Consider the following 19,500-nt stretch of genomic DNA (forward strand, 5'->3'; position numbering starts at 1 on the left):
TTTAGCCGGGCGCTGGTGGCTCACTCCTGTAATCCTAGCTACTCAGGAGGCTGAGATCTGAGGATCACGGTTCAAAGCCAGCCCGGGCAGGAAAGACTGTGAGACTCCTATCTCCATTAACCACCAGAAAACCAGAAGTGGCGCTGTGGCTCAAGTGGTAGAGCGCTCGCCTTGAGCTGAAGAGCTGAGGGACAGCGCCCAGGCCCAGAGTTCAAGCTCCATGACCAACCAAAAAAAAAAAAAAAAAAAAAGAAGTATTTAAGGTTAGGGCTGGGAATGTGGCTTAGTGGTAAAAGTGCTTGCCTTGTGTGCATAAAGCCCTGGGATCGATTCCTCAATACCACATAAACAGAAAAAAACTGGAAATAGTGCTGTGGCTCGAGTGTTAAGAGTGCTAGCCTTGAGCAAAAAGAAGCTCAGGGACAGTGCCCAGGTCCTGAGTTTAAGCCCCAGGACTGGTTAAAAAAAAAAAAAAGTATTTAAGTTTGGCAGTGCTCTCTGAACTGAGCCAGAAAGGTCCTATTAAGGTCCCACTGACTCCCGTTTTCTAGGGAGGAAGACGTCCCCAGTGGGGAAGCTGTGACCCCTGTACTCCTGGAAGCTTAATCTTCTGTCCAGTAGAAACACATAGTAAAGGACACAGAAAGATTTCAATGTGTTCTTTTGGGTATAATTCAAACATATAGAGGTAACTTAGCCTAATTAGGTAAAATTAGGCAAAGATCTCCGAAGCTACTTTAGAACCTTAAATGTGCAGATGGTATATACACATACATTTAGACTCCTCCTTCTCTTGAGAAAGGGTTTCGCAATGGAGTCCAAGGTGGCCTTAATTTTTCAATCCTCCTGCCTTAGCTTCCTCAGCGCTAGAATTATATGTACCATCATGCCTGACTAAAGAGTGTTTTTCTTCTTTTTGGTGCTGAGCATGGAACCCAGGGTTTTGTGCCTACCAGGCAAAGTCTAAAGCACCAAGTTAACTCCAGCCCACTAGAAGATCCTTTTGTTTTTGTCTTTTCTTTTTCTTTTGGCACTGGGGACTGGACCCAGCCAGCATGTTGCACTTGCTAGGCAAGCGCTTTACCACTGAGCTACATTCCAGCCCTAGAAGGTGCTTTTGTAATTGCACATCACAATATGAAATTTCCACTTGTGATCAGGCAGTGTAAGACTGAGAGACTGATATGTAACGGATGTGAACCAAGCATGATGGGAATGACGGTGCTGCGGTGGGGTCCTAGTATTTATAGAACACAACCTTGCAAAAGGGCTTCTTTTGAATTGGCAGCCAAGTGCCACTAAGGAATTCTTATATGGAATTTGCTTTGGTATGGTGTGATGGCAGGCCTGGGTTCTTAGGGGCATTGCTTTTCCTGGAGAGAGTGTGGACAGGCTGTGTTCTGCTGCGCAGTGAGCAGGGCACGTTTTATGGATGTATATCAAGGCAGAACTAGGTCTGAGGCAGATGCCCAAAGACCCCTAAATGCATGGCACCACCAGTGTGTGGGGTTATTATTTTCTGGAAAAAGAGGAACATTAGGATTGGAGGTCCCAGCATGTTTTGCTCTTCCCTGACTCCCCATGAGGACAAGTACTTCAGGCCAGACAGCTCAGAATAGTCAATGGGCCTAAGGGTACCCCAGGAAGCAAAGCCTGTGCAGGCAAATCTAGGGCCCACCAAAGACACAATGTCCTGGTCAAGGCCTCATCAAGGAGTATCCAAGGAATGGAGAAGTGTGATCTGGATCACTCCCTAGACATCCCTAACTTTGACTATGGAGCTTTAGGTCTCAGGGAAAAGAGAGCTATCTGTAGTGTTTCATTTCCAGTTCTCACTTCTAGGGATTGAAACTGCCTGAGCAGCTTGTTTTTCTTGTGCCAGTTATGGGGTTTGAACCTTGGACCTGGGGGCTGTTCCTGAGCTTTCATGTTCAAGATAAGCGCTCTATCACTTGAGACACAGCTCCATTTCTGGCTATTATCATTATCATTGTTAATTATAGATAAGAGTATAAGAGTCTCATGGGAGCCTGGTAATGGTGGCTGAAGCCTATAATCCTATCTACTCAGGAGGCTGAGGTCTGAGGATCATAGCTCAAAGCCAGCCAGGGGAAGGAAACTCTGTGAGACTCTTTATTTCCAATTAACAACTACAAAACTGGAAATGGTGGTGTTGCTCAAAGTGGTAGAGTGTAAGCCTTGAGCAAAAAGAGCTCAGGAACAGTGCCTAGACCCCAAGTTTACGTCTTATGACTGACAAAAAAGTCTCATGTGCTTTTCTGCCTGGGCTGGCTTCAAACTGCAATCCTCAGATCTCAGCCTCCTGAGTAGCTAGGTTACAGGTATGAGCCACTGGTGCCTGGCCCTGAGAGGCTTGTATAAACACTCTTTCTCTCCCAGAATTCCAACCCTGGAGTTCAATGGCACCTTGCTCTGTCCTGCAGGTCTATTTTGTTTCACTGTCATTTTCCTGAAGACAGCTGCGTCCTGCCCAGTAGGTTGTAGAGGATTCCTTCCCCACTAGGAGTGGGAGGCCGGTCTGTATCATGGGCCAATGAAATACAGAATGTCTCAGGGGTGTGGCTTCCAGTGTTCACACACAGCGCCTTCCAACGTGGCACAGGGGAAGGAACTTAGGCTACTGAGAACTGTGCAGACCTGTGCGCGTGCTGGTGGCCCTGAGGGGGGTCGGTGGACAGCATGTCTGACAGCTTACTTGAAAATGCGTCATCCTACCCCACCGAGCCATTCTGCAGTTGTGGCATGCCTTAAAAAAGTGTCTTGCAAAAATCAGTTTCCTTTTAGTTTAGAGAGGCTCTGGAAATAGATCTTTCCCATTAGGAAGAGGGGAGGAGGAGATGAGCCAACAACTTCCTCAAAAGAACAGAAGTGGCCTTAGTGTTTCAGGGAGGAAGAGCTGCGTGTGAAGAAATGAACTCCTTACATTTTAGAGCAGATTGAATTTACATTTTACTTAAAAAAAAAGGGGGGTGGTGGTGGAGGTACATACATGAAAGGAAGAGGGGGGTGACGATGTGAAGTGGGTTCCAGGACCCTCCCTGCAGTGGCGGTGGCATCTGCTGGCGGCATGCCGCTCACACAGGAACAAGGCTGGAACCAAGGGCACCCCGGGCTTCGGGCCAGATGGAAAGGGGAGTCGTTATCATACACATGGAAGTTTACAATACACAGCATTTGTCTGTAAAGGATGTAACGCAGTCGCAGGAAGAATTAACAATACTAACAGGAGAATAATCAAATTTTTGTTTGTTATCCATGTACAGCAACTAACTGCTTTACAAAAAAAGCAAAATAATACAATATATCATCACATGTATTTACAGTGTAGTAAATATACTTTTCTGTCAAATTTTACACAAACTATTTACAGGTGAATATACTGCATTAAAAAAAAACTGTGGCAGACACTAAGTGAACTTTTGTACAAGTCCATTGCATAAGAATAAGTCATGCCTCATTATGCTGGGGAGAAATGGAGAAATAAAAACAAACCCCTGCCCCCAAAGAAACAAAACAAAACAAACCCAGACTCCCAAAGAAATGGAAAAACCTATAAACCCAAAGCAGCGCTGGCTCACACTGTCCTCAACCAGGACTTGCACCCACGGGGTGAAGGCTGCCGGTGATGTCCTGCTGCCTGCGACGGATGACGCAGACAGGATCTGCATGGTGGCAAGCTCGGCTAGCCCCGGGAGGGGAGCACTGGCCCAGAAGACCAAAGAGGCCAATTACACATCGCACAAATAGGACTGAGTTATTGTTTTCTTCTTGAAAAAGCCGGGGGGGGGCTGGGGTGGGGAACATTTACAAACCCAAAATAAATGACAGAACTTACATCAAATTAGGCAAATGGGCCACTTCTTCAGAACTTCAGGATTTCTTTTGTAAGTGACAAGTAACAGGACTAAACAAGTGTCATTTCTCTGGGGAAGCCTATTGGTCAGATATAATCTCATGTTGGTTTTAGTTACTTGGACTTTCCTTAAAAGTCAGAAGTTCTTTAAATAAGGTGAAATTTAAATCTTAGTTAACGTTTCAAATTCCCAGGATGGACTGGCCAAAAGTATTTTTGCAGTTCAAAGAAGGCTCCATTTTGATTTGTGCAACGCGGATCACTTTCTGAGGTACTTCAAGTGGATTCATCCTATTCATTACGCTAGAGGGAAATAATAAATTTAAGAAACATCGTATGTTCGTAAACTTGTTTATGGAAAGATCAGTATTTCTAACAGTAAACCTTTGGAAGTTTCTCTATTTGATGGGAGAAGCAAGACAGCATAACACCCACCATTGTATGCACCAAATCAACAGAGAGGAAAAACAGCCAACCACAATTATTAAAGGCTTGTGCTGCCTTCTGTACCAGGAGCGAGGTGACACCACAGGCAGGAGCTCCGCAGTCCAGGCCGTGCGGGAGCGGGTGTCCTTGGCTCTGCGTTGCTTTTCTGTTTCTTAGTTCTGATTTTGGCTTCTTTATATCTTACTTGCTCTGTTATTTTATATATCTTACACAAATACAGCCTCAATATAAGTTAAAAAAAAAAAGCATTTGTTACCTGCATGTCTTCTATATTTTCCAACAATTCTATATTAAAATGACTATTAATACTAGGGTTTTTATTTTTTTAACTTTTTTTTTTGGCAAATGGTTCTTTTCCCCAGGACTGTAAACAAATTAAAAAAATTAAATTCTTGTTATTTCTGAATATCAAAAGCAATTTTATTTACATTAACATATTACATTGTTACTGTGTGGATAAGTGTGAGATATTATTAAAATCAGAACACTTAAATGTACCATTATGTATTGAGTTAGCTGTGGAATTTAATTTACTGAAACCCACTAATGAACTAGCACTATAAGAACTCCCCATCTCCCCTGATTTCTTTTCTGACTCTCTTAAAGCCATGTCGTAACATATAAAGGGAATGTAGGAATGTGAAGATAATACATTTTGTAATAAATACAGTCTAGTCCTACACTGGAGAATCCAGATACCAGTAGGCTCACTGAAATGAAATAATTTTGCACTGCAGTTCTACAAATACACTGGGTCCACATAATTCTGGAACTGCCTATGCCATGAGATCTCATCCCATTCAGTAAAGAGCAGCTCTAGAGGCCCCCAGGGACGCACCACTGCAGGCTCATCAGGATTTTCACAGTGATCAAGTGCGATCCTGGCATACAGAACCCAAGTGCTTTGCTAGAGATTCCTGATTTCTTGGAGGAGAGGAGAAGACCAAAAGATTTTTAAAATACATCTTATCAAAGAAATTTATAATTTATACAACATAGTCTCTTTGAAAATTATTTAACAAAATAAAAAATATCAGCTACTTTGAAAGTCACGTACCATTCCTTTTTGCTATAGAGCTAATGCAAACCAGTATGAAAATTACCTTCTGGGAACAAGTTTCAACACTTTGTTCATGGATTACCCTGCTCAGAACTGTTTAGGAAAGAATAGGAGGCAAAGAAATGCATAATGACTATACTTAGTATAGTTTGGCTTATAAAAAACAAAAAAAAATTCAGCTCTTTAAAGGTTAGAAGGTAACTGGAGGAAAAGAAAGGAAAAAAAAAAACTAATGTAGATGACTGAGTTTGGATAAGGCCTCAGAATCCATAGTTTTAGTTCAGTAATGTTAAGATATATGTGGCCATGCTTATTTTCCTGTATTTATTGCTAATGCTCAAGTGTTAGTATTTCTTAAGAATCTACTACAAAAATCCTAGTTCCCCGCCCCCCACCCCCCAAAGTACCTCGCCTCGCCTGTAGCTTTATGGCGTGAAGTCTCTGAGGCTGACTTCTATGGTTCCTTCAGCTTCAGATGGGGAAAAAGTCCACAGCTAAAAGTCAGGTCAAATGCACTGGGGTTATGTTCTTATTTTCCCATAAACTTTTAGCTTGAGTAGTGTGGAAACCAGACTAACACTTCACTTTGTGTGATAGATATAGGAAAACAAAGAAGGCAGCACCCTGTGCAAAGGGCTATTACCACTGGCCAGAAGTAGCAGATGAGAGTTCATTCATGGTCTCTCCCAACTAGGATGTTCTCCATTCAGGAATCCTGACCTTTCAACTTCCTTTTCAGTTGTCTACCATTTGCTTACATCAGTTATATGCCAAAAGTAGAAGAAAAAAAAATGAAAGAAAAAGCATTAAATTTAGTCAATGCTTCCAAGAGTTGAGCATCTGGCAACATGGCTGACTGGATGGTTCATTATAAAACAGAAGTGCAGCATTGCAAGGTGGGGCTGGGGCAAGGCTAGGGAAAGGTCACTATTGAGGAGCCCATGTTGGTTTTAAAAAAAGAAAGCAAACAAGGTTCACATCATCTTCTTAATGCTATTACGTTTGAAGCTGCCAGCACTTCTTTGCTTCTGTACTTGGCTTGCGGATCCATGGCGAGTTCGTCCACTGTTACAGTGGCCAGAGGTTGGGGAGAGTTCCACATTCTCCTTGTCAATTCCTAGACAGAAACAGAGTAGCCAGTTACTTCCCCCTCTGCTGTTAAGCTTCAGGACCCGAATCTCATTCATTGTGTATGAGATACAACCTTGTCAATCGTTTTTGAATATTCCATTTTCATAGTCAACTACTAGAATGTTTATAAAGTCTTTGTCATGGGCTGGGAAGGTGGCTCAGTGGTGGAGTGCTTGCCTTGCATGCATGAGGCCCTGGGTTCGATTCCTCAGCACCACATAAGCAGAAAAAGCCAGAAGTGGTGCTATGGCTCAAGTGGTAAGAGTGCTAGCCTTGAGCTGAAGAGCTCAGGGGCAGCTCCCAGGCCCAGAGTTCAGGCCCCACAACCGACCAAAAAAAAAAAGAAAAAAAGAAAAGAAAAAAGAGTCTTTGTCATACAGAAAACCTCACATTTGTTGAGTCAAATGTGCTATCATTGCAGAAAACAGAAGAAAGGTGTTGCAAGGTAAAGCTAGAGGCAAGCAGGCTTGAATAGAGTGAAATGCTAGCAGCCACTAGGGAAGACTAGAGCTCCTTCCTCCAAGTCATTCCAGAAGCATCCAGCAGAGGGCAGCTTCTAACCACACATTCTCTAGTCATAGAAGGTACTGCTCTTTCTGCAAATCTTTCATTAAAAAAAAAAGGAAACACTATTGTTTTGAATTATATGACTATTCCAAAGAAGCTCAAACATTTACCAAAGAAAAAATGAATTACAGAAGTTATCCTCTAGAATCTGCTTTTTTCAATTATGGCAAGTCATTCATTGTACACCTTTGAATGGGAAACGTATTTCTCTCATGGAGACTACACCTCCAACAGCTGGCCCTGCAGTAAATGTTATAAATTATATAGTAACTACAGAAAAGTATCCACAACAAAAAGATTATAAGATAGACAAGTAAAAGAAGCAGGAAAGGAGTGAGAACAGAAGGTAGTGACTGAGGCAGTCCAGGGGTGGCTTTTGGGTGCTGGTAATACTTCTGGGTGCTGGTAATACTGTATTTCATGATCTGGATGTTGTAACTTCAAGCTGTATTTAAAAGTTCATTAAATTTTAAACTTATGACTTGAGTATTTTTTGCACCTTAAAATAGCATGATGATGGGGCTGGGAAGGTGGCTCAGTGGTAGAGCGCTTGCCTTGCATGCATGAGGCCCTGGGTTCCTCAGTACCTCATAAGCAGAAAACAAGCCAGAAGTGGTGCTGTGGCTCAAGTGGTAGAGTGCTCACCTTGAGCTGAAGAGCTGAGGGATAGCACCCAGGCACAGAGTTCAGGCCCCATGCCTGACCCCAACCTCCCAAATAGCATGATGATATACATCGCTGGAATAGCTACTGTTGGGAGAACACCATATTCTTATTTTGCATAGGGGAAAATACATATGGAAAAAATGAAAAAGAAGAAAAAGGTTGGGAAAACATTTGTTTTACTTTCTTGGGTGATTTTTACTTTATCAGTAGTTTGAATTTTTAGATAATCACATTATGACTTCAATTATGTAAAGAAAAGAAACTGGGGGGCTGGGAAGTTGGCTCAGTGGTAGAGTGCTTGCCTTGCATGCCTGAGGCCCTGGGTTCGATTCCTCAGCACCACATAAGCAGAAAGAAAAAAGCTGGAAGTGGTGCTGTGGCTCAAGTGGTGGAGCGCTAGCCTTAAGCTGAAGAGCTGAGGGACAGCGCCCAGGCCCACACTTCAGGCCCCACGACTGGACCCAGAAAAAAAAAAAAGAAAAGAAAAGAAACTGGAAGCTGGATGCCAGTGGCTCACACCAGTAATCCTAGCTACTCAGGAGGCTGAGATCCAAGGATCCTGGTTCAAAGCCAGCCCGGGGAAATAAAGTATGTGAGACTCTTCAATAAACCACCAGAAAAAACTGGAAGTGGCACTGTGGCTCAATTGGTAGAGCACTATAGCCTTGAGCTGAAGAGCTGAGGGACAGCAACCAGGCCCAGAGTTCAAGCCCCATGACCAAAAAAAAAAAGAAAGAAAGAAAGAAAAAGTTTTTTCACATGCTGGTACAGTGACTGAGCCTCAACTGTCTCCTTTAATCCCCACTGGAGATTTGGGATTTAATCCCCACTGGCCCTTTGGTAGCTAATTGGAAATAAAAGTCTCATGGGTTTTTCTACGCAGATCTCAGCCTCTTAAATAGATAGGATTATAGGCATGAGCCACTAGCATCTGGATTGGAAAATCATTTTTAAAAAGCAATTAAAGCTGGGTGCAGGTGGCTCATGCCTGTAATCCTAGCTACTCAAGAGGCTGAGATTTGAGGATCACCGTTCAAATCCAGCCTGGGCAGGAAAGTCTGTGAGACTCTTATCTCCAAAAAACCATTAGAAAACCAGAAGTTGTATTGTGGCTCAAGCGGTAGAGCGCTTGCCTTGAGCTGAAGAGCTGAGGGATAGTGCCCAAGCCCAGAGTTCAAGACCTACGACTGACAAAAAAAAAAAAAAAAGCAATTAAAGTGGGGGCTGGGAAGGTGGCTCAGTGGTAGAGTGCTTGCCTTGCATGCATGAGGCCCTAGGTTCAATTCCTCAGCACCACATAAGCAGAAAAAGCCAGAAGGGGCACGTGGCTCAAGTGGTAGAGTGCTAGCCTTGAGCTGAAGAGCTGAGGGTCAGCACCCAGACCCAGAGCTTAGGCTCCACGACTGACAAAAAAAAAAAAAGCAATTAAAGTAACATTTATATAATATATAGTACTTTGAAAAAGGAAAATTATATGCAGAAGAATGATCATAGTATTTGAAATATGGCATTTAAGTTTCTACACATAATTTTTTCTTCCTGGGCATCATTTTTTTTTAATAATCCTTTTTTAAAATAAAATTAAATGTAGAAATGCCTCTAGAGCTGGTGAAAACTCTGAGCCTGCTCACACAGGACCATGCCCGTCCTGCACTGGTCAGGCTACATTTTCAGTTCCCGAGAAAGCCCTGGGGTTGCAGTTGTGCTTCTTTTCACCAAGGTCTTCCTGGAACTCTGGCTCTGAGCTCTTTTAGGCCTCAAAAGCACTAAGTTTCCCTTCTTACCTCAAGGTAGACAGAAAAAGTAAAGCCCATGAACTGACAGGCACCCAACTTACTACTTTCAATTCCCCACAGGTACACTGAAATTAAACACTGCAGAAGAAGTGAAAGTCTCTATAGCAGTGTATTAATGGCACAATGTTATAATAAAAAATGTGGTTCCAGACAAAGATAATATTCTAAATAAAAGGTGTTACTGACTAAAGTTGTAAAATGAGTTCTGTGGGGACAAGAACTACTAGTAGTTTTGTGTCTCTCTCCTTGCTAGAATGAGTTCCTTGAAGGCAGGTATCAGGGTTTATTTCAACAGTTACTGATATACATAGCTCCTGTTTGACAAATAATGAAACACTTGAATTATAGAGAAGCTGAGAAAAAAAATGGATTAAATCTGTCAGAAGTTACCCAAGGAAAACAAAAGACCAAAAAATAATGGAAATCTCCTACCGCCTTCCCAGGAGCACTTGTCGGTTGCCTAATTGAATTGCTTAGTTTATTACACATGCAATATGGAAGCCCCATCAGAAAACTCTTCCTACACATAATATGCCAGCAAATATGTTTGAGGGCCAAAATTTGAGCTTTGGTTGGATCAGAACTTTTATTTGGCTCTAGATCCTTTGTTCTTTCTTTTTGGGTGATGACTGAACTAAGGAGAGATTGTACACTTTAAAAAATTCATGGCTCTACCACTAAGCCACACTGTCAACTTCCTTGGCTTTTAGGATTTTTTTCTCTGTGGGTAGTGATACTGGGAGTTTAAACTCAGGTCCTCTTGGCATCTAGCCTCCTTGCCTCTAGTTCTTAACCTAGAAATTAAAGGGAACAAAGGGATGTTAGAAAAGTCAGATAAAATAATCTGTGCAAAGAATTTTTTGGGCATTTATAAAATAATTACTGTGTAAACTAAAATGATTCTAGTAACTCAAATTTAAAAAAAAGACTAAATGATATATTAAGAGGAATTTTAGAACAAAAAAGAACTTAAATTTTATGCCAGAATTTGTAAAATTATTGAGATTAATGTAAATAAACATAAAACATAATAACAATTCTTAGAAAGCTATGTTAACCATAGCTTGCTTTTATGCTATAGCACATACATTTACAGCGACATGGTAAATATACAATTAAATTATTTGGTGTAGGGCTGCGAAGGTGGCTCAGCAGTAGAGTGCTTGCCTTGCATGTGTGAGGCCCTGGGTTCGATTCCTCAGCACCACATAAACAGAGAAGGCCGGAAGTGGCACTGTGGCTCAAGTGGTAGAGGGCTAGCCTTGAGTTGAAGAGCTGAGGAACAGTGCCCAGGCCCAGAGTTCAAGCCCCACAACCAACAATAACAAAATATTTGTAATTTGAGCTGAATATACAAAATTATAAACTATAGGAATTTATAAAGAATTTTAATGAGCTCTCAACAATTGCTAACATTTCCTTTTCCATCTAGGTTTAACTTTCTATATAATAAATACAGAATAAAAGATATATATATATATATTTTTTCTTTTTTTTTTCCTTGCCAGTCGTGGGCAAATTCTGGGCCGGGGCGCTGTGCTCAGCTCTTCAGCTCAAGGCTAGCACTCTACCACTAGCGCCACTTCTGGCTTTTTCTACTTATGTGGTCCTGAAGAATCGAACCCAGGGCCTCATGCATGCAAGGCAAGCACTCTACTACTGAGCCACCTTCACAGCCCAAGATATATTTTTGTAAATTGGACATACATAGGTGTGTCACATTTTTCCTTCTTAGTCCTTAGGGATAACTGACCACATTCCTTTACTAAGAAACATACATGATGGAATGAACAGCCAGTTTTAATATCTAAGGAAACATGAGTTGACTTCATTTTGTGGGAAAACAAGTAGTTTTGAAGCTAAAGAAATGTTTCTTCAAGCCCCAATGTACTGTTTCTTCTTGGGTAACTCTCACTTAAATTTGTTGTTAACCTGCTTGGGTTAGTGCAGGGCTGGACTGAAGCTTTGGGATTTGGGGCAGGTACAAGAATAACAAGGAAGACGGGTCGCATTGCCCCTGCAGTTTTGTAAGCTCCCAGACCCCACAAAGCAGTAGCTCTCCCAGGTTTTGCAGTGCCAGGCTGAGCTGCTGGAACTGGTCAGTGTAGTCTCATGCTATTTGCCCAGGGTGAATGTGAGGCAGGCAGCACTTCGTGCAAGGATGCTGAAAGCAAGGAGTACCTGTATGAGGGAACAGCTGCATGAAAACTGCTGACTTAGAGCAAGGCAGGGGAGCTTCACAGACAGAATGGAAGAAAAAAACAGAGTGAGTGATTTCCAGAGGAGTTCAACAAAAGGTGAAATAAGACCAGAACAGATCATTGCTATGTTCCCTGGTTTTCAAAGAGATTCTGGTTTAACCTATTTAACTCTCACCATTATTTTCCTAAACATTACAATCTTCAACTGAGTAACAGAATTTAAACTTTTATACACTGATGTATACCATCTGTATTCATTTTGTGAAACTGGGGACTGAACTCAGGGGAACTGAACTCAGGGTCTTGAGCATGCTAAGAAATCATTCAGCCAGGGCTGGGAAGGTGGCTCAGTGGTAGAGCACTTGCTTTGCATGCCTGAGGCCCTGGGTTCGATTCCTCAGCACTACATAAGCAAACGAAAAAAGCTGGAAGTGGTGCTGTGGCTCAAGTGGTAGAGCACTAGCCTTGAGCTGAAGAGCTAATGCTCTAGCACTTTGAGGGACAGTGCCCAGGCCCAGAGTTCAGGCCCCATGACCAGACCCCCCCCCCAAAAAAATCATTCAACCACTGAGGTATATCCTTAGTCTTAGTTTTTTGAGATAAGATCTCATTGTGTAGCCCAGGCTGGCTTTAAACTTGATTCTACTGCCTTAACTTCCTAAGTGCAAATACTACAGGTGTGTACCATCATATCTACCAAAAAATGATTTTGATGAACTATTCCTGCACATACATAGCTGTCAGCATTCCTGGCTTTAGGAATACTTATGCTTGCTAGCAGATCCACTCCCTTTTCTCTACAGGATGTGTATATCATAGAAGCAAAGTAAGAGAATGACTATCAGGCTTGGACAAACCCAAAAATAAAGTAAAAGTGAATTTAAAATAAAGAACTATTAAGTATGCCTTTGCTCTGAAAAATTCATACTACAATTAAAAATCACTAAAAAGATATAATAGGCTTATAATCCATATCTATTTCTCTCTATATCTTACAAATCTTGTTTATTTATTTATTTTGATCAGCTGTGGCACTCAGGGCTTGGGCGCTGGTCATTAGCTTCTCAGGCTCAAGACTAATGCTCTAGCACTTTGAGCCACAGCACCACTTCCAGTTTTTTGAGTGGTTAATACATAAGTGTCTTAAGGGGATTTTTCTGCCCTGGCTGACTTTGAATTGTGATCCTCAGATCTCAGCCTCCTGAATAGCTAGGATTATAGGCATGAGTCACCAGTACCTGGCTTACAGTTTTTAAGGCAAATACACATTTTAAAATTTTTGCCATGGGCTAGGAAGGTGGCTCAGCGCTTGCCTTGCATGCTTGGGGCCCTGGGTTTGATTCCTCAGTACCACATAAGCAGAAAAAAAAAAAAGCCAGAAGTGGCCCTGTGGCTCAAGTGTCTGAAAAAGAATAATTAGCAGTACAAGATGCAATAAGAAAGCATCATAGAAGAGGTGGAAATAATCCCTTGTACACTTTACCACCCTTACTCTGAGTTTCCTGCAGGCTTGCTATCCTACCACTTGAGCCATTCTCTTAGCCCTTTTGTAAAGAGTATATTATCGTCTTTCAGTAGTTGTATGGCGAAGTTTATGAATACAATGCATCTTGGTCAATATCATCCCTTTCATTATTCTCTCCCACTAGCCATTTCAATTAAAGAAAAAACGTGGGATAAAATCTGGAACTCACAATCCTCCTGCCTCAATTTCTGCAGGATTAGGATTATATACATACACTTTCACACCCAGCCTGTTCTCTGATAATTTTCTGACTTTAAAAAATAATTCTAAGTTATAGGGTAAGACTCTCTACCAGGGAAATTAATACGGCTAATGTCCAATGAACACTGGACAATTTAACCAGTTGGCAAGGAAATCTACTATATTCTATTCTCAACCTGATTATTTTATTGTATCCATTCCCAGGCAAAAATGGACAGCAATATCCATAACAATAAGGTTTGGGTTTAAGAAAGTAAATAAAAGTACTATTTTAGTAGCTTAAAAGTAACTATGTTAAAAAATATAAACCTAAATAGTAGAACCATGTAGAACCTATTTTCTCCCTTGTAATGCTGAGGATGGAACCCAGGGCCTATAGATGCTAGGCAAGGATTCTACCAGTGAACTGTATCTTTAGTCTATCCTAATTTTCACTAATATTAGTAGTTGATATGTAAAACATAACCGAGAAAATAGGGATCTCTACAGAAGAAAAGTATTGGTAGATTTAAGCTAAAGCAGACAGAAGTGACAAGACAAAAATACAGAAATAAATGAAGGAGATAGGTAAAGAAAGAAAGAGAAAGAAGATAAATGCAATGATATGGAAGACAATGAATGTTGTTAAGGGAACACTGGCCTTGATTCTACCTAGGAGCTGTATCATTACAGTAGTTCACTTAGTGCTTCTAAAACCCAGTCTCCTCATTGCACCCAACACTGTTTATTTGCACAGTCTATAAGCAACAAAATGCTAAGAGTTTATGGGGAAAAGGTTGGAAGATCTAAATTCTGTCGTGGCCCAAACAGCTGACATGTGATAATGGGGCAGTACTACAGACAAACCTAAGGTAGAACTTTCAAACTCCGGTGTGCACAAGAATCACTAAGGGTGCTAAGACACTAATGGCTGGCTGGGTGCCACTCTTGGGAGTTTCTTGTGCATGTCTGGAGTGGGACTCTAGCAGTTGCATTTCTAAAATGCTCTCAAAGACTACTGCTGCTGGTATGGTCGCAGAGCACACTTGGAGAAACACTGTCCTGGAGAGTAAGTGGCAGGACAAGTGAGCATATTAGCTGAGACCTCTCTTACCCTGGGGAAGAAGGAATATCTGCAAAGCGAGTGATAGATAAATGCTGAAGTAAAGATTAATAATTAAATGTAACTGCTTTACATAATTTGTTACACTAGGAATGAGTATCATATTTGGCAAATTCTGCAGAGCCACACATAAATGGGAATGTTCATGCAACATTCTCATAGGAAAATTAGGAAAGGTTTATTATGTCATATTGAAGTGGAAATTCTATTTATAGATCTTGAACATCACAGAATAGTGGTGTAATTTGCGTTCTGTTTTTTTTTTTTAAATTGTGAAAATACCATACAGAGGGGTTACAATTACATGGGCAAGAAGTAATTTGAGTTTTAAAAAGAAAATCTACATCAACATTTCAAACAACTATATACACTATCTAAAAAAAATTTCCTTGGCTGGGAAGTATGTCTCAAGTGGTAGAATGCTTGTCTACTATAGCAGGAGGCCCTGGGTTCAAATCTTTCTGGAATGAGCCATTTCATGAGTGACCTTTTCAGGTAATAGAATTTTATACAATAAATCCTTCTTTGAACCATTTTAGATTACTCTTTCCAGCAGAAAAATGTGACCACTATAGCAGCTTTCTGTCATTGCCCACTGTCATAACAACAGGCCAACAGCATCAGCTCTGCTGATGAACAGTTGATGAATAGTGCACCCCTGGTTCAACCAGAGTTGTATGAAGCATTCCTCCTGAGTAAATGATTCCCTTGAGCTTATATCTCAGTGTATTAACACTTAAGTTTCATGTCAAATTAGTATACCTGGAGCTAACGGTGACACCACAGTAAAGACTCTACTTACAGGCTTTAAGAGGTTATTTTCTGCATTTTGGAGGGAGAGTACTAGACTTTGAACTCAGAGTCTTGTGTTTGCTAAGCAAGTATTCTACTACTTGAGCTACATACCCAGAGTAAGATGTTATTACTTGATTAGACATTTTTTATCTGGTTGTTCGTTTAATCAGATCTTCAAAACAGGCTATGGTTGGTTGAGGGTTACTGTGTTATTTCTGGCAGCAAGGAAGTGGGAAGTCTATTAGACTTTGTGTATTTTTGTTTTAATAAAATATTTTGTATCAGAGACAGGGAAGCCCTTAGGGTATACCTTAAGGGAAAAAAAAATTGTAGTTCTACTCACTTCCTCAGTAATGTAGCTAAAGGTATTCTTCAAGCTCAAACTCTTAAAAACTTATCAATCTTTGGGATACCTTTGTGAACATTATAGATGTTTCAAGATCCTTTGTTACAACTCGTTAAAAAGTTGAGAGCTTTTCAGAGTAACAATATTCAAGTCAGTTACAAGGTAAAGAAGAAATTTAAGGTGAACTTTAGGAGGAAAAGGAGCAAAATCTGCTGTAATATGACTACAAGGCAATTCTTAATATTGGTTCCTTAATAGTAGTACTCAAAATCATATCAATAGTTCATTTACTGACCTGGGGAATGCTGGGAAGTTGCAAGTGAGGTCATGGAATTGGAGAGATTAAGGTTGGCAGCGATACTAAGCTGACTCTGTAGTGCAGGAGGGTAAGGAGAGGTGGGGGTCAGGAGGGACTCCTCACTTGTTTCTTCATCAATTCCAGGCAAGTATGTGTCAATCAAGGCATCAAGAAACTTAACAATAAGTTCAGCATAGTCTGGGATTTGTGTTTGCTGTAATGGAAAATAGGAAATTATTTTAGCTCCATTAAAAAAAAAATGCCCTTTGCGGGGTGCTGGTGGCTCATGCCTGTAATCCTAGCTACTCAGGAGGCTGAGATCTGAGGATCACCATTCAAAGCCAGCCCGTGCAGGAAAGTCCGTGAGACTCTTATCTCTAATAAACCACTAGAAGACCAGAAGTGGCGCTGTGGCTCAAGCGGTAGAGCGCTCACCCTTGAGCTGAAGAGCACAGGGACAGTGCCCAGGCCCAGAGTTCAAGCCCTACAGACGACAAAAAAAAAAGATTAACTGAATTTTTATTTTGGGTTTGACTATTTTTGTATTCCAGATTGTTTAAAAGGGAATAGATTAAGGGCTGGGAAGGTGGCTCAGTGGTAGAGTGCTTGCTTTGTATGCCTGAGGCCCTGGGTTTGATTCCTCAGCACCACATATGGAAAAAGAAAAAAAAGCCGGAAGTGGAGCTGTGGCTCAAGTGGTAGAGCGCTAGCCTTGAGCTGAAGAGCTGAGGGACAGTGCCCAGGCCCAGAGTGCAGGCCCCACGACCGGACCCAAAAAAAAAGGGACTAGATTAATATTTATAGACCACCACAGGACTTACAACTGGAAATTTTATTTAGCTTACATTTAAAGTGTCCAGATGAACCTGGAAGGAAAGCCTTACAAAGACCGAATTTAATAATGGAATGATACAAGAAAAATGATGTCTAGCCTACTTTCCACAATGGAGAAAATGAGCATTCTCATTGTAGTGCTAAATTCCAGCAACTAGACATTATGCAGGGCTCAAAGAGTTGCAGGAATCTCAGTGTATCGACTTCTACTTACTTTACCCACTTGGAGCTAACAGTGACTCCTAGGAAAAACTATATTTATGGGCTTAAAGATATTTTCTTGAGATGCCTACTTTGTCTAGTTATTTACTTAATTCTAGATCTTCAGGCTGGTCCTGCATGAAACACTTATTTCTGTAACTAAAACCCCACTCTTTTTAGTGATAATCTATGCTTTTCAAGACATAATCAGTATAATTGAAGAAAATAAACTATTCAGTTATTAAAACTGGGCCAAGATTTAGCTAATTCCTGATTTACCATCCCTATATCTAAAGCACTAGAACTGCTCATGGAGGAAACACAAGTCTTGCCTTCCCCAAACTTTTATGCTCAAGGCTAGTGCTTTACATTTGAGCTACAGCTCTACCTCTAGGGGTGTGTGTGTGTGTGTGTCTGTGTGTGTGTGTGTGTGTCTGTGTCTGTGTGTGTGTGTCTGTGTGTGTGTGTGTGTTTTGTGAGAAAATAGTCTCCACAGACTTTTCTGCCTAGGCTGGTGTCAAACTAAGAGCCCTAGACTTCAGCCTCTTGAATAGCTAGGATTATAGTTATGAGCCACCGGTGCCCTGCATAAACTGATTTTTTTTTTTGGGCGGCCAGTCTTGGGGCTTGAACTTAGGGCCCTGGACACTGTCCCTGAGCTTTTTTTTGCTCAAAACTAGCACTCTACCACTTGAGCCACAGTGCCACTTCTGGCCTTTTCTGTTTATATGGTACTGAAGTATCAAGCCCAGGGCTTCCTGCATGCTAGTCAAGCATTCTACCACTAAGCCCTAAACTGAATTTTTAAAAGTAAAAATAATAAATATATTAAGGGAAAAATCTTGTGCTAAAATTTTTTAAAAAATAACATGCCTATTTTGAGTTATTACTCTGAATTTTAGCATATTGGGTGTTCTTCTACTGGTATGTGAATGTTGATTAAAATATTTGTCAAGTGGTTGGGAATGTGACTTAGTGGTAGAGTGCTTGTCTAGCATGCATGAACCCCTGGGTTCAATTCCTCAGTACCACATAAACAGAAAAAGCTGGAAGTGGTGCTATGGCTCAAGTGATAGAGTGCTAGCCTTGAGCAAAAAACAGGTCAGGGACAATGCCCAGGCCTTGAGTTCAAGCCCCAGGATTAGCAAAAAGAAAAAATAAAAAAAAATTTTTTGTCAAGAATAAGACATAAGTATATTACCTTTGAAAAGGGTCCTGCAAACCGCCATAAGCCATTAAAACCAAAACCTATGAGAAACCAAATAAAAAAATCACTCACTCTTACAGCAAGCAAGAAGTCTTTTAATGGTAACCGAAATTAAGTTGACATAGAAAACCTATGTACACATGAAGACATTTTAGAATGAGTGCCATATTTGAATAAAGTTCATCATATTGACATATAATTAAGAGAGTTAGAAAATGGCACATTGAGTTTGCTAAAGCAAAATGAGTCTGTCCCTGAGGAAGCATTCTGTGGTCAGGTTGGCCTTAGGAAGTACACTGTAGGATATGCATGCTGGCGACTTACCCACCACTTCTCCTGGCACCTACTTACTCTGTAGATAAGATGTCTGGTACTGTGGGGGGGACTCCTCATGATATACCACACTCTGCACAATTCCATGGATGGGATTTAGTAAATTTGGATCTTGGCACAATGACAACAAGGTGTTGATCTTAGAGTCCAACAAATTATGACTAAAGAAAGAAAAAACAACAACAGAGGAACAGTTTAGAGGAAAAGACTTACTAGAAAGCATCCATTTCTTAGAACAATGTGGCAAAACTAGAGATGGGTGCTTTTAATTTTTCTAGTGGTGTTTTGTATCCTACAAATTTTCTATAATGAACATTTGTGTTTATATGTGTGTGTCTGCTTTTTCAGTGTGTCTTTTGTTTTTAGACCAACTGTAAAAGCAGTCGAAACTGTCATAAAACTATAAATATATAAGGCAAATGCTTTTTCAAGACAAGATTAGCTGCTATCTGCAACCTTAGTGTGCTTTAAGATCATCTCTTTCTGCTGTCTGTTGGATTTTATACCTAAGGATCCAAAACTAAATTCAATAATCAGGGGTTAATATTAATAAATGAATGTTAATAAAAATAAATTATACTAATTTTGGTTAAGATGTCAATAAAATTTATTAATAAAATTAATAAGTATCAATAAAATAACATTAAGAGATGTATGCTAAGTAAAAGCAAAATTAGTTGGGGGGGGTAAAATATACAATCAAATGAAATCTTAATTTTTTCCTCTCAGAGGTACTAGGGTTGAAGTCAAGGCTTTACACTTTTTAGGCAGGCCCTCTACTACTTGAGCCGTGCACCATTCCTTTTAAAATTTTATTTATTTTCAGATAAGGTCTTTCATTTTTCCAGCTTCAGACTCATCATCCTACCTATGTCTTCCCACACAGATGGGATTACTGATATGAACCATCAACAGC

General features: G+C 40.7%; 1 protein-coding gene across 2 annotated transcripts in view; it reads right to left on the reverse strand.

Annotated features, from left to right (window-relative positions):
- Positions 1-3,806: 3,806 nt before the first annotated feature.
- Positions 3,807-19,500, reverse strand: part of Nf1 (neurofibromin 1) — a 254,153-nt gene continuing 238,459 nt past the window's right edge. For both annotated transcript variants that reach the window (XM_013016448.1, XM_013016447.1), the window contains 4 exons: positions 18,603-18,745; positions 18,246-18,292; positions 16,007-16,223; positions 3,807-6,498 (listed from right to left, as the gene is read on the reverse strand). In XM_013016448.1, coding sequence (XP_012871902.1) covers positions 6,356-6,498; positions 16,007-16,223; positions 18,246-18,292; positions 18,603-18,745 — 550 coding nt within the window. In that variant the 3' untranslated portion in view covers positions 3,807-6,355. The remainder of the gene's footprint in view (positions 6,499-16,006; positions 16,224-18,245; positions 18,293-18,602; positions 18,746-19,500) is intronic.

The sequence above is a fragment of the Dipodomys ordii genome, unplaced genomic scaffold, assembly GCF_000151885.1.
Source record: "Dipodomys ordii isolate 6190 unplaced genomic scaffold, Dord_2.0 Scaffold31, whole genome shotgun sequence".
Lineage (NCBI taxonomy): Eukaryota > Metazoa > Chordata > Mammalia > Rodentia > Heteromyidae > Dipodomys > Dipodomys ordii.